We start from the raw sequence: 22,343 nt of genomic DNA on the forward strand, positions 1-22,343 counted from the left end.
TAGCATTTTATAAAGTATTCCTGGGCAATGTCGCCATCAGGGAAATACAGGTGTTACTGCTGCTAGGCGCCCAGGGAAATAAAGGGCCCGAACTCAACTGTTGGCGCAACCCACTTGCTGAAGTTTAGTTTCTATTATAAAAGTTTCGGTGGGCAAGCCTTGTTCCCTGCATGGTGCCCTTCATCTAACTTACAGTTGTAGCAATGTTTTTTATCATGATGGGTGCAACTCGATTTACAGCATTACAGTACATTGGACTGTACTTAATTCGTAATCCCAACACGGTAAATGTCAAGGTGAAATTTGCTAGATCTGTACATGGTATGGACCAGAGGCGTAACTTGAAGCTTCTGGGCCCCAATGCAAAACCTGTAACAGGGCCCCCAACTATAATGCTTTATTCATAGTACTGGGCTCCCTATATGGAGAAGAGAGGCCTTATGGGCCCCCTAAGGCTCCTGGGCCCGGGTGCAACCGCATCCCCTGCACCCTCTATAGTTACGCCCCTGGTATGGACTTGAGAGGCTGCATAAAGATTATATTGTTGGACACTATATTTAAAGGGGTTGTACCAAAATTGGCTTTGATCACCTTTCTGTAAGATAGGTGATAAAAGTTTGATTGGTGGGGATCTCATTCTGAAATCCCCACCAATTATGAGAATGGTGGTCCCATGTTTCCCTCTTCTTATCACTGAGGGCTTACTGCACCCACCCGCAGCTACTTGGAGATTGAATGCAATGGTGGTCAAACATTCGCAGTGCCAATTAATTCATTTCAAGGGAGCTGATACCCTGTTTCCCTAAAATAAGACATACCCTGAAAATAAGACATATCATGATTTTCCAGAATTTTTGAGCATGCAAAATGATTTTTCAGGCTTTTTGAGGATGCTTGAAATATAAGCCCTACTCCAAAATTAAGCCCTGCTAACAGTTAATTAAAAAAGTCAATTTAAATAGTGTCCAGGCAGCTATACATGTAAAAAAGTTAAACCTTTTTGAACAAAAATTAATATAAGACACTGTCTTATTTTCGGGGAAACACGGTAGAAATACTGTAGCCGAGTACAGTGTTCTGCTCTCTCCGGCAACCCCATTAAAGATGAATGGAGCAGCACTGCGCATGTGCGACAATCGTTCCACTCAATTGCATCCCCACTGGAGGGGGGGCAGGGGGGGGTTTCAAGTGAACTTGTAGTAAGGAGGAGAGGGGGACATAGGACCTCCATTCTCAGGATTAGTGGGGGTGTTAGTGGTGAGACCCCCACTAATAGGACTTTATCACCTAATCTTTAAAGAGATTAGGCCAAGTTATAAAGTTATTACATATCCACAGAATAATGGATAGTTTTATGGTCCATAGGGGTCTGCCTGCTAGGACCCCCACCAAATCCAAGAATGGGGGGTTCAGTTGGTCTTTGAGTAAATAAAGCAGAGGTCCCCTAGACATACCACTGCTCCATTGACTTCAATGACAGCATTTCAGATTGTCGAAGCACTTGAATTCTGTAATCTCCAACGCTGTCATGGAAGTTAATGGAGTGCTGGTTCACCTGCACAACCTCTCATCCATTCACTCAGGAATCAACCGGGTCCTCGTTCTCAGGATCAGTAGGAGGAGTCCCAATGGTCAGACCCCTTCTAATCATAAAGTTATCCCCTGTCCTATGGATCTATTTTGTATGAACATGTAATATGGTGCCTGTAGACTTCTATGGACCTGTACTGTACATTTGTATTGTTCAGGTTTTATAGTTTTTGTACAAAGTTCATCTGGCATTGTGGCATGTTCCCAAAAAGATCCATATTACGGAGGCGGGTCATGGTGACACCATATGGTGGCACATGAGTAATATTGAAATTACAGGTCTTCGTGTACTGCCATGCACACGGCTTTGTCATTTCCAAGGGCACTAAGTGTCAGACTTCACTAAAGTTTTGAAATTTTTGGAACCAACTAGATCAGTCTTAACAGATGCCACTAGGAGAGCATTTAAAGGGAACCCGTCACCTTGAAAATTGTCACAACACCGCTGGGATTGCGTCTGGTGTGACGTCACTATGTCCGCTCCAGATCATGGGGTACATCTGCCACGGTACACATGTTTCAATCAGTCATGGTCATCAATAGTTAAACATATTCCTGCTGCTTAGTTGAAAGACTGGATGGAAATTGTCAGTCCAGCCAGCTAATCAGTCAGTAATCTTATTAGAGTGTTTAGCGGATGGGCTCGCTGAGTTGATTGCCAGCCCAGTCAGCCAGTCAGCAACTTTCTTATAATGTATAAACCAGCTCATCCTTGCTGAAGGCGCTGGTTATACTACCTGTATTCTGGCCCTGCATACCTGCCATCTGTTCTGTACTCTTTGCTAATCTATCTGTTGTCAGATTGTCTGTTTGTCTGAGTCCTGCACTCTGCATCCAGTCCTTTCCTAGTCCCCGGTCTGCCTCATTGTTCCGATCCCCCCAGTTTCTCTCTGACAATGGACCTTGCCATGTGTAAGCAGTGAGGTCACCCTTCTCAGGGCGAGTGCTCTGTTTCATGGTAGGTCCAGTTGGGGTTGTTCATTGGATTCTGCTCTGTCCTGTATGTTGCTGTTCTCTCCTATCACTTGTCTAATCCTGAAACCCTTAGGGTCCTACATCGTACTGACTTCCACTGTATCCAGTCCTCTGTAGTTATCATCTGTATTCGACAGCAATCTTGGCCAGATGTGACAAAACTGCACTCAAATCTGCCAGCACCATGTTTAATAGCAGATTTTAGTGGGAAAACATTTGGTAGAAGTAGTATTCATCTTCACTTTTGCTCATTCTAGGTTTAGGAGTCCATTGGGCGGTCCTACTGAGGGATTGACAGCCTTCCCCATCTCAGAGATCACTGAATAGAGCCGCCCACTGGACTCCTAAGCCCGGAATGAGCAGAGGTGCAGATGAGAACATTTTTGCCGAATCTGTTTCCACCAAAACATATATCAATCTGCTTAGCTCATTGTGCTCCAATACATGATGCCTGCAGTTTGGAGTGCATTTCAAGGTAACAGGTTCCCTGTAAGCCTGTTTAATAATGGCTGGGGTTATAGAAGGACAGATAAAATCAGGATTTCAATAGAAAAATAAAATGTGATTACCAGCACGCATCACCGCTTCCTGCATACAGTTCATAAGACCCCTAGTGTTAGATTGTGACAACCTTACCTATTTATCGTTTCCTCCAGAGGCTTGCTCGTAAAAAAGCGTAATATTTTTTACATGTGAGAAATAGGTTCAAATCCCCAGTGAGGGAGGGATATCTATCTCCTGCCACGGCATCGCGCCATTCATTAATACTGTACTGTGCACTTGTAAATTATTATTGCCTGCAGGTGTAAACAGCAGGTTTGCTAGATCTGTCCTTGGGGAACTAGAGTCACTCCAGGTTTTCGGCATAACAAGTGAATCTGCAATCTTGTGCGCCTGCATTTAGAGGTCTTAAAATTCAATTAAGTGAAATCGACCAAGAGAAGAATTCATGTAATTGTTTCTTTTTTACTTGCTTTTGTATTAAAACATTTTTATTGACATCATATTTCAAAAGTCCCTGTTAGGCGAATCAAGTGTGACGGACGTTTTAAAAAGGGGACGACTAAAAAGATAAGATTTACATTTTTTTGCATTTTTTTGATGTTGTTGTTGTCTTTCTTATAGCTTTAGTTCAATTTATTTGTTAAGAGAGAAAAACGCGATCCTGCTATTATTGGCTTACCCTGCTGCACCAACCGCAATTCGGGACAGAAGGGCCTTGGCATGTCTTCATCTTTCTCAACCCTTGTATGAGAGAAAGTGGCAATACCCACTTCCTGGTTCCCTACTCTGTTTCAAGTTGAAGTGGTACCCAAGGACTCCATGATCCTTTTTTTACCAATAAAGCAGTTGTGTAGACAGCAGGGGGCAACGTAGAGCAGTTATGGCCTTTTGGGCATTACTCTCTGTCCAGTTCCTTTCTCTTTTGCCAGTCTTGAAGATAAAGTGAGATCCAAGTTCTCCGTGATCTTTCTTTTTTTTATCAATAAAGCTGTTGTGTGGATAGTAGTGGTTGACAGACGGTGATCATGGCCTCCTGGGCATTAAAGGTTCTGGGCCACTTACCACCCTCTTTAGGTATAAAACAGATAGTATTGGTTAATGAAATGCATTTCAGAAAAACTTGTCCATTTTAATTGTAATGAGCTTGAAAGTTGTTTCTACAACCCATATTTTTGGTCACGTCTAGGTAATAGGACCATTACTCTACACAATTTCTTTGGGTCTAGGAGGATAAAGTTCCTGTTTGAGGAGAGTACCAAGTTCACATAGGGAGTCTTATGTAGGCCACGCAATGCTCCCTGGGAAGAATATATGCAAATATGGGCTTAAAAAGTACCTCCACAGCGCCATTTATTGGAAGGTGACTTACCTATAAGTCCATGTTCAACCTTTTAACAGGTCTTGACAACATCTGTGAGGATTTAAGCCAAACCGAGGGGTGAATACCCCAAAACAAACTGCCTCCACACGGGTGTCTTTACCTTCTGGAAAAGACACTGGCTTGGCTTATATCCTTAGTTATGTTGTCAAAGCAAGTTGAAAGGTCGAGCATTGACTCATAGGGAAACCACCTGTCAATAGGTGGCACTGTGGAGGTATTTTCCATTCCCTATTTACATATAAGTTCATTCAAAGAAATATATTGTCAATACAGTCTTGTGATATGTCAGAGGTCATGTATCAGGTTGGCCCATTATTTGTAATGCCCATTATGTGGGCACTTTTCAGAAATGAAAGTCTCCATACCTCTACATGTGAGAAGATCATATTGGAGAAGACTGACTTCTGTAAAGTGCCCAAATAATACAGCCATACATTGCCCATATAATGGTGCTATACCTTGAACATACAATAGGGCTATATAGCTCCCAACTAAGATAACCCACCACAGAGAAAACATGTAATGGCCTGTGCATGGTGAGGATTAGGGGAGGCCCATTAAAGCGACACCGTTTCAGGACAAAATTGAACACTAGGACAGAAGGGAAGGGACGTATATTACGTGAGGTTGTTCTTCTCTCCTCTGAGCCTCCAGTTTTGGGTCTAGTTTTTAGCTGTTCAAGATGGCTGCAGAAATTATCTAACAACCTAATCTGGTTGGTCGTTGCTAATCAAATGAGTGAATTACCAGTGCACTGTGGGGGATTAGGTAGTCTGAAGATTGTTTCTCCATCTTGGATGACTGAAAACAGGACCCGAAGGTGGCAGAGAAGAACAAATGAAGGTAATATACACCCCTCTGGTACTGGGACAGAATGTTGTCCCAAAACCCGAGGGTTCCTCTAATGGTGGCAATAGCCTTTTTTGACCATACTGTAATTCTGCAATAGCTGTAACTTGCCACTTATAGCAAATAATCCATCCAGAATGTCTTTGCCTTTGAATATAGTGCAAAGCCTCTACAATGGTATTCTCACTTGCACTATTTGTGGTCTTCAAGGGCAAAAGAAAAATGTCTTCTATTGATCTTAAAGGGGTTATTCGGGGTGGGAAATATTTACTTTATCTAGTTTGGGTCCAGCAGTGCCAACACCTCCACTTCTGGCCCAGAACCAACACCGGGTCACGTAGTGTGGAGTCTTCCTCCCCCTCTGGTTGTTGGTGACATCATCATAGGGGGCTGGCTGTTCAGCTAATTTCAATAACTAAGCCAGCCCCTTACTCTGTCTCTGCAGCAACTGTGAAAAAGAAGGAGCCTATCTTAGTTATAGAAATGAGTCAAACAGTTAGCCCGCTGTGCTAACGTCATCGGCAACCAGAGATGAAGAAAGATTCCATGATATGTGACCCAGTGCTAGAACCAAGCTGGAAGTGGAGGTGCCAGAACTGATGGACCTTGACTGCATCAAGTACATATTTCCTTCACTGGATACTCCCTTTAAATCCTTGTTAGAAAACACAAAAGCAGACATTTTGGGGGATACAAAGAGGGCAAAAATTATCCATATAAGACATTGCTTCTTATGGTAGCAGAAGGCAACCGGAACACCAGGAGTCTTCAAACTTAGTAGCTTTTATTTAAGTTACGCATTTTGGAGCAGAACCCTGCTTCTGCTTAGATACCTCTGAAGAAAAATCCATGGAGGGCAAGCAGTCTACTAAATGTATGAAATAAATTTCGACTTTATGACTTGCAGTATAAATGCAAATCTAAGTAAATTTTTTTCTTTATCACAGAGGCCAAGTTTTAGGTGACTATCTTTTTTACAACATTTAGCTTTTTTGCAAGCTGACTATATAAATGGACACAGCCCTCAGGATATATTAGAAAGGCGGTCATTAACCCTAAATGTATGGACATCGTTGGCAACCGATTGCCACAGGAAACCGAAGACGGGAAACGTATGCTACGGATCAGTGTGTGCATAAACAGTCTTTACAGCTTCCTCGCTGGCAGGTTAATGATAAAGATTTATACAGACAGAGGAGGTCAGCAAGATCACCATCTGCAGCTGCAGTAGCCTTGTCTCTGGTTGATATAGCTTACGCCAAAGCCCAGACATCTGCTCTCTGCTGGGAGTCAGAGGAACTTAGTGCCACTGCAAGGCGAAGCTACAGGAACCCTTGTTCGGAGATTTTTGCCGAAATTAAGATGCAAAAGTACAAGTTGACACTTTTCTAGATGACTCCAATATCCCTCAGAATAGAAATAACTACTAGAACACTCACAAATCCAGGATTCTTCTTACATGACTGAGGCTCCATATAATTATGTTAGTTCCATAAGTATTGATGCCGACTTGGCAATATACTTTACAGGCAGCATCTTGATTGGTTTGGTCCCAAAGGTTGCAGCTGGTGGACAGTTTTATTTTGAGATTTGACTTCCAACATCTATTCAACTACACATGGTTGGGTTTCTTGTAAGAAAACCAAAAAGGTCATTCAGCATCAGCAGTCTGGTTGAATAACTGAGTACAGTCAAGAGGCAAGACGTCTAATAAGATATATCATATTAGACCACTACACGTTAAAGAGTATTTCCCCTGAAATAAAAATATCATCTAGATATGGGAGTCGTGGATTGTTCTCGACTGACAAGTTATGAATAATTTTCTTAAAACTTTCTTCGTTATATCTGTCACTGGCTCAGCTGGCAACATCTTTAATGGCCCCTATTACAAATCTTGAATGCTCTGAACTGTTATTCAGCCTAGTCATGCAGTTATTTAGATGATGTATTTCTTAATGAGATGACAGAAATTTCCAAACAGAACTAAGCAATCTCTAAAACTGGATAGAAACTACTGTAAGAGCTACGGTATAATGGCCAAAGGACTGGTTGTCACCCATACTGTAGACCTCCAATGCCTAGCGGCAGATACAGGCTTGCCAAATGATCCAGACGCAATGAGAAGACATGTAAATCTTTACGAATGTGGCATAAGATGATATTTTTCTTTTATTTCTAGGATAAATGGTATCTAAATATTTCATCAAGGGTCTTCCATAAACCCAGGGGCCACATATTAGGTTTCTCCAGGACAGGACCTGGCAATATAAATGAGAAGCTTGTCCCTTGATTCTGGGACAATAGGTACAGCAGGCATAGAAACATGGCATGCGCAATTTCATGCATACCTATGCAAATATATATAAATAAACTTGGGCTGCCAGTTGGGTGCCATGGTCATAAAAACTTTTGGACAGTATATCACAATCATGAGGAAGAGAACAATACTATAAAAGTATGTTTAGTCTGACATCTTTCCACCATACAGGTCTTGTAAGCTCTCAGCCAATGATGTACATAACATAGAAACATCTGCTAGAGTGCCCATTAAAAGAAGAACCCTCAGCTCAGGCTTTCCTTATACCCTAGCCTCATGGGTAGTGTGAGCGAGTCATGGGCTTCCTTCTGTCCATTGGCACCACCATATTAGGATGCCAAGCTGAGATACATGCCACCTTTCTCTTTAATGGGAGGTAAGAAAAGATGAGAAGAACCAGGACAAAAAGAGAACTCCATTTTGAACCCATTTTCTTTCCATACATTCTAGCTCTCTGTGTCTTTGATAGTTGATTCAATCCATTATTCTTATAGGGAGTTTTCATAAAGGGGAAAAGTCTATTGAGAATTTGCAAATTTCTCTGCTGGGAAGGGCAACTAAACATATTCCAAAAAACGAGTGACTAATGGCCGCCATCGCTTTAAAAGTCTAATTTTCTAGACTTTTTTGAACAAAACCTCAAAAAAGTGATTTAGAATTCTAATCCAGGAATTATTCTCATGGTGGCAGATGAATTTTTATTGTATGAATTAAATAGTGTGGCCTCCTGGGTATATAGATGATTAAACTGTGTTTTGAATGTCATGTGTGATCTTTTGGTATTGTAAATTATCAGGAGCTAATCTGTTCTGCCCGTGTTGTCATGCCCACAGGGGAGCCCGTTATACCTTCAGTCTGATCGAAATATAACCCTCAATATTCTCAATGAGGATATGAAGCCCGTCACTCAACTTGTCACAGGTAGGAAAGTCTAAAGTGTTTGCAAACTTCTTAAATGTCCAAGGATTCTAGGAGGTCAATGCAAAAACATACAAAACCGCTTTGGCTCATGCCGTTCATGTACATGGGTTTGAGTTAAATATATACCACATATGAGCAGGACAAGTTACATAGGCAATGTGGTCTACTGGTCCAAAAATGATTGGTTTTAATTAAGTTTTGCCCAAACTTTCTGCAATACCAAAATCATCCAAAAAATGTAAATCTCTTGGTCTAGAATGTCATAAACGGGTTATCTGGGGACCAAAAAATTTCAAAGCTGCTCATAATCCTGTAATTAAATTTTAAAAAGTCATGCTCACCTCACTCACTTCTAGTCGCTCCTCTTCCACCAATGCCCGATCCTCTGCTGGTCTTCACTCTTGCAGCAGTGATGACATCCAGATAACTGGGCACGTGATGTCTGCAGCTAATCCCCGAGGTGATTGGCTGTGGCGGGGACATGTCCCTGGTATTGGTGATGTCATTGCTCGCTTACTGCAGCCAAAAGTGAAGACCAGTGTGGAACCAGACACGGATGGAATGGGGGCAGCAGAGGGGTGTATGAGTAGCTTTGAAAAAAATGTTTGGTCCCCAGATAACCCCTTTAAAATGGTATAAAATAAGTGGAAACTGCATACTCACCTACTTCAGAGGCTCCCTGTCCAGTGCCGGAGTTCCGGTCTCCATCGCTTAGAACCTGGATAAAGCCAGTAAGTAGTCACGTGCCGTACATTCTGCACATGACCACAGGGGTCAGCAGCCATGGAAGAATCACCACTGAAGTGATTGTCGAATGGTGACATGCACAATGGATGACACTTGACCAAGTGCCGGCTTCTTCCGGGTTCAAAATGGCAGGAAAAGGGGCTCCAGCGCTCAATGGGAATCCTTTGAAGTAGGTGAATATCCAGGCTTTCTTCCTTTTAGGCCTCCTTCACAAGGGCGACAACACATCGCTGCACCGTGCGATATCGCTGCGATATTCTCGCAGCAATACCGCAATTTTGTAGCGCTACAAAGTCGCATGTGATGCTACAAAATCGTGCGACTTTGTAACATCACGTGCGAGGATTTTCGGGGGGGGGGGGCTTGAAATATAAGCTCTACCCCGAAAATAAGCTGTAACTAAAGGAGAAAAAAAAAGTATACATCACCTATTCCGCGCTGTCCGGGGCCCAGCCGCAGCTTCTCCCCAGGCACCGGCACTGATCTTCTTCTTCATCCTCTGGCCAGGGATTGAAAAATCCTCAGCTGCTGGAAGCGCTGGCTGTGATTGGCTGACACTTAGCCTATCACAGCCAGTGCTCGAAGAATGGCTGTGATTGGTTCAATCACTGCCATTCATCGAGCACTTACTGTGATTGGCTAAGTGTCAGCCAATCACAGCCAGCGCTTCCAGGAGGCGGGGATTTTTGAATCCCCGGCCAGAAGAGAAGAAGATCAGTGCCGGGATCTGGGGAGAAGCTGCGGCTGGACTGAAAGCTCTTCTAAGGTGAGGTATGTGTGTTTTTTTTTTCCCCTTGCAGTTACGGCTTAGATTACAGCTTTGACAGTAGCATTTGCTACTGTCAAAGTTGCATCGCATTGCATGCAAACCGCGTTTTTGTGCGATGCGATGCAACAGAGAGGAAGGCTCCATAGGCTAACATGGGCTACAAAACCTTGCGTGTCGCAGGCATATCGCCGGACCTGTGAGGTTTGTGTGTCGTTTTGTGGCATGCTACAAAACATCTCATGTGTGAAGGAGCCCATAGGAAAGCATGAACTTCTCATACATGCGATTTGTAGCATCGTAGCAACGCTACAAAATCGCGCGACTTTGTCGCCCGTGTGAAGGAGGCCTAATACCATTTTAAGCTAATATTTTTTTTTAGTCCTGGAAAACCCCTATAACTGCAGAATTAAATTTAGTCCATCCAGTAGCACGTTGGACCTCCTTTGGAATTCAGAACCACAGCAATTTATTGTGGCGTAGATTCCACTATGTGTTGAAATCGTTCTACAGGAACACTGGCCCATGTGAACAGAAAGCTTCTTGTAGTTGCCGCTCATTAGATAGATGTACCGACATGTTCTAAACAGACGACAGGAAGGGTTCAAAGATTCATGCTGCTTGTGCCAAATTGTGACCCTCCTAGTGCAACCGAAGTCTGGATTTATCTTACCAGTGATGTTTTTCCACTGCTCGGTGATACGATTTTGTGCTTTTTTGTCCACTGGAATTTTGTCTTTTTGTTTTTCTTAGGCCTCATGTCCATGGGGAAAATCAGGCCCGCCACGTATTCTTCATGTAGAATCCGTAGCGGGTCCCTCCTGCCCTGCGGACACGAGGCCTAAAAATCAGAATAAACTCACCTGCTCCGGACGATGCGGATCTTCCTTCCTTCGCGGCCAGATCTTCTTTCTTCGGCCCGGCGGATGTGCTGGGCCCCGGCTAGTCTAGTACCGATGACCGCCCTCGTTGGACGTCACTCAGATCACTGGATTTCCCCACCTAATGTGGATTCACACTGAAACTGATCCACAGAAAACTTGTCAATTTTCACGCAGGGAAGTTCCAATCACGAGAGGACAAGTGTCTCAAGTGGCCATTCAGTGTATAACTCTTTGAACATTGACCCTTTGAGCAATTCAATCCTTCAAGGAATACATTGTATGTACTGTACTTGGGTTATAACTAGAGATGAGCGAATCTACTCGGTTTGGGTGTTTTTGAACTCGAGCACCGCTTTTTCCGAGTAACTCACTACTCGGACGAAAAGATTCGGGGGGCGCCGGGGGTGAGCGGGGGGTTGCAGAGGGGAGTGGGGGGGGGGGGAGAGAACACCCTCCCCCCCCCCCGCCCCCCGAATCTTTTCGTCCGAGTAGTGAGTTACTCGGAAAAAGCGGTGCTTGAGTTCAAAAACACCTGAACTGAGTAGGTTCGCTCATCTCTAGTTATAACCAATTACTCATTTGGAGCTACTGGTGGAGACATACACTGTACAGTCTATACAGCTTTAGTAGGACTTGCGGAGGACCCCTACAGAATATAGACCAGCAGCTCTCATAGCTGACCATACGTTTTGCACCAGCTGTAAAGGAATGATTTGCTTACTGACTTTCCTGCTACAGTGTCCTGAATGATAATTACACGTCTCTGGATATATAAGGCCATAGATCAATAGCTGTTTTCTGTTCTAAGAAGGCTATTCATGTCATTTATTTTATATGGCAGGCCTTTTGTTCTTAACCCGCACAGGTATTCACTGTCCTCCTTTTACAGTAATAATTTTTCTGAATTTTAATACCGGTAACCTTTTACAATAATAGAGAAAGCTTTCTGAGCGGTAGATCTTTGTTCTAAAGATTCGGCTGCTCATAAAATAAGCTCAACATATTGTTCACCAGAGAACTGAAGGGGTTTTTTGTTCTATTTCCTGCTGAAGTTTTCCATCAAGTAGGTAGAGCAGTGAGTAAGAGCACCGTCCTCCACAAGTCAGCAGTACCCTTAAAGGGACAGTGTTATTACCTTTGAGCCCCCTAAACTATGTTATGGGGCTCAAAGGTGAGGGGATGGAGAGCTGTGTTTCATACTCACTGGGCACCCCGTTCCAGCGCTGTGCCCCCACAAAGTTGGCAAGCACCATGCAGCTTGACACTTTCTGTACACACACCTTCCATCCATCTCCTTAGGATGTGCATGTGCAAAAAGAGCCAAGCTGCTATCGAGCGCACCAACTTTGCCGGTACTGGAATGGAGTAGCCGGTGAATATGAAACACAGCTTCCCGGACTCCCCGTTTCATCACCTTTGAGCCCCATAACATAATTGATCTGGCTCAAAGATGATGGCAGTGCTCCTCTGAGGGAATTGCTGACTAGTCTGGAGGACAGTGCTCTTGCCCACTGTTTCACCCACTTGACCAAAGATCTGCAACATATCTGGACAAATGCCATCTGCAAATGGCACTGATAATAGTAAATGGGGTTTTCTGCATGGAAATAAGGACAATGTCCCCCTCCTGTCCTAATAGCTTACCTCAGTGTGTCAGTATCAGGCTGGAGCCAGATGATTCCCTAGGATATAGCAAACTCTCAGTGTTAGGTCTAAGTGGTTTTGCAGCCTTTGACTATAAACGAGAGTAAAGGAGTAAAGAGAGTAACTATTCATTAGTAGCAAGAGAAATTTTGATTATTATGAGAAATGTAAAACAAAAAGTTACTTAAAGGGGTTTCCAGGAATTCAACAAAATGGCCTTGCTTGCTATGGAAACCCATGCTAGGATGGGAGAATGGACCTTTGGGGGAGAATGGACCTTTGGAGGAGAAATGGGTGGAGCTTGACAGCACATTGTTTGTTCCTGGTAGGCTGGATGCTATGCCTGACAGGATTGAGCAGTGTGGCATTAGGCCCCTCCTTGCTCCTGCCACCCTGCTCCTATCCCCTCCCCTATAGTCTAGAGATGCATGCTTCTGTCCTAGGATGGGTTTTCACAGCCTGCATGGATGGCGGACAATTTGTTGGATTCTTAAACAATCCCTTTAACCCCTTAAGGACATGGCCTATTTTGGCGTTGAGGACCAAATGATTTTTGGTATTTTTTCATCTCCATTTTTCAACAGCCATAACTTTTTTATTTTTCCGTCGACGCGGCCGTATAAGGACTTGTTTTTTGCGTGGCGAACTGTAGTTTTTATTGGTGCCATTTTTGGTTACATAGACTATATTGTAAAACTTTTATTATTTTTTTTATGATCATAGGGAGAGAAAACGCATCAATTCTGCCATAGATTTTTTGGTTTTTTTTAAAGCGTTAATTATGCAGCATAAATTACAGACTACATTTTTTTCTGCGGTTCGGTACGGTTACACGATACCAAAATTCTTATATTTTTTTTAGGTTTTTCCACTTTTCCACAATAAAACCCCTTTTTTTTGGAAATTCTTTATTTTTTTCTAAACTCACTGCATTCAAAGTCCTATAACTTTTTTATTTTTCCATGGACGGAGCTCTCTGACGGCTTATATTCTGCGAGAAGAGCTGTAGTTTTGATTGGTACCATTTTGGGGTACATACTTTTTTTATCACTTTTATTGCATTTTTGGGAGGCAAAATGTTAAAAATTAGCATTTTGCCTAAGTTTTTTAGCGTTTTTTTTACGCTTTTTGCCGTGCAGCATAAAAAGTGCATTCATTTTATTGTACGCATCGTTACGGACGTGTCGATACCAAATATGTGGGATTTTTTATTTTTTTATGCTAATATGAGAAAAGGGTTTTTTTTTTACTTTTTTTTGTACTTTATTTTGCTCTTATTTTTACACCATCTGTGTCCCTCTGAGGGACTTTCACTGCAGCACTAACGATCGCTACGATAAGGCATGGCAGGACTTCTCTCCTGCCATGCCTTATCTCTTACTATAGCGATCTTAGGCAATGGCAATACAGGACGCCGGTATCTGGCGTCCTGCTGCCATAGCAATCAGCCAGGCTCTCGCGATGTTATCGCAAGAGCCGGCTAAGGTCACGGAGGGAGCGCGCTCCCTCTGTGAACCCCTTCCCTGCCGCGATCTGCTTAGACGCCACCCCCGCTGTCGCAGCGGAAGGCCGGCTACTAGTGACAGACGGCTCCCGCTGCAGGATAGCGTGAGATCTGTGATGATCTTGCGCTATCCCTATGACGTAAGGGTACGTCATTTTGTGGGAAGGTACGTCATGGGGAGGGAAAGGGTTAAAGGGGCATATCCTCACTAGTGCTAAGGATAAATGTGGTCCTTACTACAGACCTGCTGGTGAAAATGTACTGAGTTGCCTAATGTCATTGAAGGTTCTAAAAATTTAATGTATAACCCTGCTATTGTTTTTCTACGCAGCATCAGACGGTATTCGGGCACGAGGGAACAATCTTGAGGTGGTGTCAAATAAAGGAAAACTACTGTTTTCAGCCAATGACAAGGAAGTGGTTGTTGGAGCGGATAGATTGCGCGTTTTAGGTACGTTTTTTTATCAGTATCTTGCAGATGCATAATTACTGCATTATATCATAGATATTCTTACATAATTCAGTTGCTTTAATTGTGTGATCATCACTGCCCCAACTTGTTTCTGTTCTGGTGAATTCACTTACACGATGTACCACTAATCACATATCTACAGCTGCAAGAAAAATTACGTAAGCTATTTGGAATGACTGGATTTCTGCATTGATTGCTAATAAAATCCGATCTGATTAATATCTGAATCACAATTCTAGATAAACACAATCTAACTAATAAAACACAAATCGTTGTACCATGCATGGCTTTTATTGAGCACCCTGAGCAATCAATCATCCATTCTGCAGGGAGATATAAATGGGTGCATGCAGCTTTCCTTCAAGAAACTCATTTTCACACAGGTAGCATATCTAATCTTACTAATACCTGATTCCCTGATGCCTATCCTAGTATATCTCCTGACTCCAAGTCTAAAGGTGTTTCAGTCTTAGGCCTCATGTCCACGGGCAAAGTATCTCCCGCAGGCTTCTATTGAAGCCTATGGAAGCCGTCCGGATCCGCGGGAGACCTAAAATAAGAATAACTTACCCGCAGCGGACCGGGCAGGTCTTCTCTTCTTCACGGCCGGATCTTCTTTCTTCGGCCCGGTGGATGTGCCCGGCGCATGCGCGCGGCACGCTGCCGGCGTGCCGAGCACATCCGCTGGCCGAAGACAGAAGATCCGGCCGTGAAGAAGAGAAGACCTGCCCGGTCCGCTGCGGGTAAGTTTATTCTTATTTTCAGCGCTCATGTCCGCGGGGCAGGAGTGACCCGCTACGGATTCTCCATGGAGAATCCCTAGCGGGCCTGATTTTCCCCGTGGACATGAGGCCTTAGTGCTGTACTTTCGGAACATCTGGAGACTCATGAAGATGGAGTGGGTAGATACCTTTTTGTTAAAGAGAAGTTGGCCAACTGCTTGACCACCCTAGCAGAAGTCTATCACCTCCACATTGGTCAGGTTTCCTTTTTGGAAAAAGTTCTTGGAGGAATTTAAAGAGGGCAACCTATGACTGTGGTGGTAGTAGTAGGGGAACTTTACTATCCTTCTTGAGTCTCAAGTAGATTAATTTGGAGGTCATACTAGTCGTCACAGATCTACACACCGTAGATTTCGTCAAATTTAAATGAACATCAATTGACAGACGTTTGGAGGATACTTAATCCCGCAGTTAGAGACTGCACATTTTTCTTAGCACCCCATAACCTGTACCCCAGGATAGATTACTTATTTTGGCATCACTCACAGCCGTCCCAGCTTTCAAATGCTTGTAAAGACAATATCTTGTTCTTTGACCATGCTCTTATCTCTTTAGTCATTAAATTGCTGATGGTTTATAGTTTCATAGGTCATTAGCGTCAGAGTGAATAGTGCTTAAAAGACCCTCAAATGATAATTGAGCTCTCTAGAGCCCTTAAAGAATATGTTGAGCTCAATGTAACCTCAAATTTTGCCCCCTTTTCTACTTGGGAAGCTCATAAATATTTCATCCAGGGAGTCTGTATTAAATTTGACTTTAGATTGAAGAAAGCTTGACCACCCAAACAACATTGTTGTCTTGTATTTATACTCTAGAGCAGTGCTGGCGAACCTATGGCACTTGTGCCAAAGTGGCACGCAGAGCCCTCACTGCTGGCACACACTGCCATCGCCCGCTCACCACGTTAATGAATACCGGCAGGGGCCGCGGCTTACCTGCCGGTATTCACTCAGCTGCTCTAATCCTGGCGCACACTGTGACGTCAGTGTGCAGCCAGGATCCTCCTCCCTTCACTGACGTTTCCTCTTAGGTTCCATGAGAGCAGGGAAAAGAGGCGCCCGGCAGCACACACTGACATCACAGTGTGCACTTGGGATCAGCGCCAGCAACAGCGCCGAGCAGAGGAGGAGAGGGTAAGTATATGGGTCTCAGGGGGACACTATTACTACTGAAAGCCGCTGTGGGATGTCACTATTACTGCTGTGGCTGCTGTGGGGAGGGGGGTATGTTTACACATGGCGGAAGTGCTGCAGAATGTCCTCAGCAGAAATTTCTGTGGCATCCAAAAAGCAGTCAAAATCTGCACGCTGTCTATTTTGAAGCAACCTGATCCTTTTTATAACGAGGGAGGTAAAAATCATACGTCGTGATAAGCCCCGCCCCCTGACGTGTTGTCACTTTGCGATAAATAAGTGGGTTTTGGGTTGCAGTTTGGACACTCGGTCTTTAAATGGTTTGCCATCATTGCTCTAGAGCAAAACATAAGTTATCGTTAGATAGGAATGTTGGGGCAGAGCTAATTCAATTGTAAAAAAAGGGGCTCTTTGTCTGACAAAAGCTAAAAATCTCTTTGATGAAATGTAAGAGGAACTTTTCTGAATTCGGTAACAAACCTGGTAAGCTTCAGTCTCATATGAACCAGAAGCAATGAGCATGTACATTCGTTCCCTATATCCCTTCTAACTCTGGTACTCAGCTTCATCTCTCCAACCAGATTGCAGAAGCATTTGGAGACTATTATAAATCCTTATACAATCTTCAGAAGCCCCTACCAAATTCCGAGAGAACAATCGCTGGAGAAAACATTAATAATTATCTGGTAACATCTGCAATGGGCAATTTTTTCTCTAGAGAGTCTTTATCAGTACTTGAATTACCCATCACTATAGAGGAGCTTTCAGGGGCATTAAAGGATTCTCTCAGGGGAAGCTCCGGGACCTGATGGTTTACCTTTGCAGTATTATAAAAAAAATGTAGTGATATCCTATCTACACGCTTTTTGTTGGCATTTAACTCTCTCACGTCTGGCGGTTCACTAAAGACACCTATTACTGTCATCCCCAAAGAAGGGAACTACCTTTCATTGCGTCAAAACTTCTGACCCATATTCCTATTGTTTTCAAAAATATTGGCTATGAGATTATCTCCTTATTAGAGATGAGCAAACGTACTCGGCCATGCCCCCTTTTCACTCGAGCACCGCGATTTTCGAGTACTTCTCTACTCGGGTAAAAAGATTCGGGGGGCACCGTGGGTGAGCGGGGGGTTGCAGAGGGGAGTGGGGGGGAGTGTTAGAGAGAGAGAGACCCCCCTGTTCCCCACTGCTACCCCCCGCTCCACCACGCCATCCCCGATCCCCCCCGAATCTTTGCACCCGAGTAGCCAGGTACTCGAAAATAGCGATGCTCGATCGAGTAATTACTTGAAACGAGCATGTTCGTTCATCTCTACTCCTTATCTTAATGGGGTCATTCATGGAGACCAGATGGAATTGAGGGAAGCACATGAGAATACAACCAGAGCTATCAACTTAATTTTCCGAACCACCAAAACCAAATTCCCCATGCTTTTGTTATCCACTTATGTTGATAAAGCTTTCAATCAAGTTAATTGGACTTTATATTTGAACCCCTCAAATATCAGGGTCTAGGTAATAATGCGCTATTCAAATCTGTCTGCCATGGTTAAAGTAAAATGTTGATTCTATTCCCCTATTGCAATTTCCAATGGAACATCTCAGGGATATCCTTTATCACCTCTTATTTTTATTTTATGCCTAGAAGCATTCCTGTGCAGAACTCGTTCCCATCTGGACATAAGGGGCATATTAGTAAGTGGGGCTATGCATAAAGTGTCAGTTTATACAGATTACCTTCTTTTTTTCTTACATCCTCACGGATCTCCCTCCCTAAGCTTCTGTTAGAGTTACGTCATTATTAGAGATGAGCGAGCATGCTCGCTAAGGACAATGACTCGATCGAGCATTCTCCTTAGCGAGTACCTCCCTGCTCGGAAGAAAAGGTTCGGCTGCCGGCGCGGGTGACAGGTGAGTTGCGGCCATGAGCAGGGGGAGCGGGGGTAGAGAGGGAGAGAGAGATCTCCCCTCCGTTCCTCCCCGCTCTCCCCCGCCGCTCCCCGCCCGCCGCCGGCAGCCGAATCTTTGCTCCCAAGCGGGCAGGTGCTCGCTAAGGGCAATGCTCGATCGAGTAATTGTCCTTAGCGAGCATGCTCGCTCATCTCTAGTCATTATGCGACTCATTCCCATTTTAAAATTAACTTTCAAAAATATGAAGTACTAAATATGACGTTCCCAGCCTCTTTAGTATCTGCCTTGACCGCTGCTTTTTCATTTCGTTGGTCTCTAGAAACCATTAAATATTTAGGAGTATTTTGGATCAATAAACTCTCTCTATGCGGTAAACTTTCTTCCTTTGTTATAACTCGAAAAGGACTTAGATTCTTAGACACCGGGGTTGTTTTCATGGTTCGGTAGATGTGCCGCAGTTAAACTGAACATACCTCCCCTTATCTTGTACTTTTTTCAAGCACTAACTATCAACTTTCCTAACTCCTTTTTCCGGTTTATCCATTCCATGATAAATAAGTTTATCTAGAAGGGTAAACTGGCACAGATTGCCCGTCACATACTACTCCTGCCGAAAAGGGGTGGAATAGGCTTACCAAACATAACTGCTTATTACCAAGCTTCCCTCCTTATAAGGATTGTTGGTTGGGGCAGAAACGCTGGAAATGAAAAATGGATAATGCTGGAGCAATCATTTTGTTCCATTCCTTTAAAAACACTACCGTGGGTTTTAGACTATGCAAAAGTTCATCTGCCCATAGGCCTAACATTGAAGGTAGCATCTAGAGTATTTTCCAGGGCAGATATCTCACTAGCACCTTCGCCCTTATATCCTATCTTAGGTAAGCCAGTTTTGTAACCAGGGTTGGAAAGTGGCCTGCTGCATTCTTGGATCTTAGACAATAAGTTTAGAGCTGCGAAGTTTAGTCAAGATGGGATATTTCTGAACCACATGCACTCACTACTTGGCAAATCTGGCAAGTGGGGTTACTCGTCTGCGGATCACCAACCTCTTGGTCCGGACATGGCTAGTAGATGTGTAGAAATTGCTCCAGAGACAGGATTTCTTTTTAAACTGGTGCCTGCGAGTATTTATTTAACACGGCACAGCAATGGATACATGACATACAAATGTCCAAGGTTCATAAACCGCCAAGGTCTCCATCACTAACCCCGCCCAGGGTGTCTAGAAGGCGTCCTCCTCTGACAGACTGATGACGGGCCCAGACTGGTCCACACTGGACCTCAGGTTCCCAGTCCTGATGTGGCGTCTCTCACCTCCTCTCTGGCTATCAGCCAGCATTCCCCTCTGAGTGTAGTAGGAACTGCTCATTTTATCGTAGTTCTTGCCACCCCCATAAGCGTTTACTCTCTGCAAGTAGCAGAATGGCTCTGTCTAACACCCGCTGCAGGCTATCCTGTACACTACACTCCTACCCGAAGTATCCAAATGTGTCATTTTTTATACTCATTGCATCCAGCGGAGAATTTTGATCTAACAAAAAATCGGTTTGGATGTATTTTCTCGACGTCAGGTATTACTTGACCTGTTTTCTCTGAAATATATAGATTACTAGTCTCAGCAACAAATATGGCAGATCAGCTTTTCGTCCTAAATGGGAGAGGGGCTTAGGACTGGTATTTTCTGCAGATCAGAAGGTTAGGTTATATACAGTGACTCATAAATCATCTATTGCTAATATTATACAGGAGGCAGGTTATAAGGTCTTATCTCGTTGGTATGGAGTACATTCTAGAATACATACTTTATTTCCTTCCACCCTACCCATATGTTGGAGATGCGGGTGAAAGGAGTTTTTGTTGGCAAATTTTTGGTCAGAGTTATGGCATGTATCTTTTAAATTCACCGATTTTTCCTTGTACTCCACCTCTGCGTTATACCCCTATCTACATACAAACACTCTGTGATTCATCATTTAGTTAATGATGCCAGGGCTTGTATAGTGGCTTTTTGGAAACAAATGAATCCACCTACAGTACATAATTGGCCTAAAGGGGTTCAGGAGAGGATGATGATGGAGGATCTCACTACTTCTAAAGGTTAAAGATAACCCTGAGAAATTTCTGAAGACATCACATCATTGGATATGTTTCCAAGAGTCTTCTGAGTATAAATCTCCTTTGTTATAATAATATCTGTGAAGAGTCCAATGATAACTTCAGTTGTTTAATACATTTACTCTATTCTTTGTTTTTTATTTCCCTTTCCTATTTGTACCCCAGGGAGCTTTCTTTCTTTCTGTTTTTCTTACTGGAGTTTAGATAATATTATATAATATCTTTGTTCATATACAGTGCAGAATGTACTTTAATGTATACCTTATATACACTTATTTGTGGATAATCTAATGTTTAGTAACAAAAGATCTATATGATTGTAAACTTTCTTATCTACTTGTTTCTTTACAAAAACTCCATAAACATAGAATTTTGAAAAAAGGAAAATTATGAAACTTTTCATTTATATAGTTGAGATGATCAAGTAATTGGTTCCATTACGGCAGTGATCCTCCAGATCGACTTATGTTTAGTGATGAGCGAGCAGTGAAATAATCAGTTGGTGCTGTTGTTTGGCCAATTTCACAAAAATCATTGTGAATCAGGACGGTCGATTTCGACTCCCATTAAAGTCAATACGAGTAAAAATTAGATTCAATAACTAATTAGATACACTCTAGAAGGTCTCCAATGCAGCTAAAGCCCCCCAAATTGTATGTGAATACAGCCACACATCTGGGGAACACTGTGCTGCTCCCCAAAATTGGCCAAAATAGTGTACAGGGGTGTAGGGGTCAATCGTAGCACAGGGGTGTCACTGAAAACAAAAGAAGGTCCACATATGGTCTCCTAGATCAAAAATTGTGCCAAGGAAAACAGCAGGTCTGCTGCTTGTTTTAAAAGCAATGTCTTAAATTTTACAAGGAGAAATTATGCCAGGTGAACACAACACTTAAGCACGGACCTGCTCCAAGGAACAACTGTAGAACTACCAAAAATGTTGCTATGCAAGGCAGCAAGTATGCTGCTTTTTTCAAAGCAATGTCATAAAGTTTACAAAGGGGAAATTCTGCCAGATGAACAAAAGAGCCAAGCACGGGCCTTCTCCAAGGAAAAGCTGTAGAGCTACACCTGTTGCTTGTGTTTTTAGAACATTTTCATTTTGGGAAAAGGGTAAGGAGGAAACATGGTGGAAGCAGGATGAGGTAAGTAGTAGCTCCACAACTACCAGCAACAACAGCACCTTGAGGGCACAGTGTAGTCTTTGATATAAATCTATGTTCAGTCATTTGTGAGCAAAAACTGCTGGTGTGCTAAGTAATCAATGGAATCTGCCACTGGGGTGCAGAAGTCAGGTGAAATGCAGGCCTGGTTCATTTTTATAAATGTTAGGCGATCCACATTGTCAGTGGATGGGCAGATGCATCTGTCAGTTATAACACACCCAGCTGTGTTGTACACCCTTTCTGATAGCGCACTGCAGTGGGGCAGGCAAGCACATCTAAGGGTTGTTGTGCAACTTTGGCCACTCGCCCAGCTTAGACACCCAGAAGTCAACTGGGCCAACGCCATGTCTGAATACTTCCACGTGGGAATTGATATATTCTTGTGCCATCATGAATAAGTGCTGTTTGTGAATGTCAGTCCCATGCTGTGCTTTTGCTACAGGCTACAATAGGCAGAAAAAAACTTTTGCCACACCTCTGTTATACTTACTCTGCCACCCGTGGTGGTGCTGCTGCAGCGGCTTCCTGCTTGTGCTGCAAAGCTGCAAACCATTGCAGATCCATTCCTGCAGGCATGGGGAAATGCTGTGCTCAAGCTGCTTAATATTCTATCCTGATAGTCCCTCATTTTGAGGTTCCTCTCTATTGCCAGAATGAGATTTGTCATTTTGACT

General features: G+C 43.3%; 1 protein-coding gene across 7 annotated transcripts in view; it reads left to right on the forward strand.

Moving 5' to 3' along the window:
- The window catches only part of SGCD (sarcoglycan delta), a 603,650-nt gene that overhangs the window by 509,976 nt on the left and 71,331 nt on the right, over positions 1 to 22,343 (forward strand). For all 7 annotated transcript variants that reach the window (XM_066590465.1, XM_066590464.1, XM_066590469.1 and 4 more), the window contains 2 exons: positions 8,453 to 8,540; positions 14,417 to 14,536. In XM_066590465.1, the coding sequence (XP_066446562.1) occupies positions 8,453 to 8,540; positions 14,417 to 14,536 (208 nt within the window). The remainder of the gene's footprint in view (positions 1 to 8,452; positions 8,541 to 14,416; positions 14,537 to 22,343) is intronic.

This window comes from Eleutherodactylus coqui, chromosome 2 (assembly GCF_035609145.1).
Source record: "Eleutherodactylus coqui strain aEleCoq1 chromosome 2, aEleCoq1.hap1, whole genome shotgun sequence".
NCBI classification, from domain to species: Eukaryota; Metazoa; Chordata; class Amphibia; order Anura; family Eleutherodactylidae; genus Eleutherodactylus; species Eleutherodactylus coqui.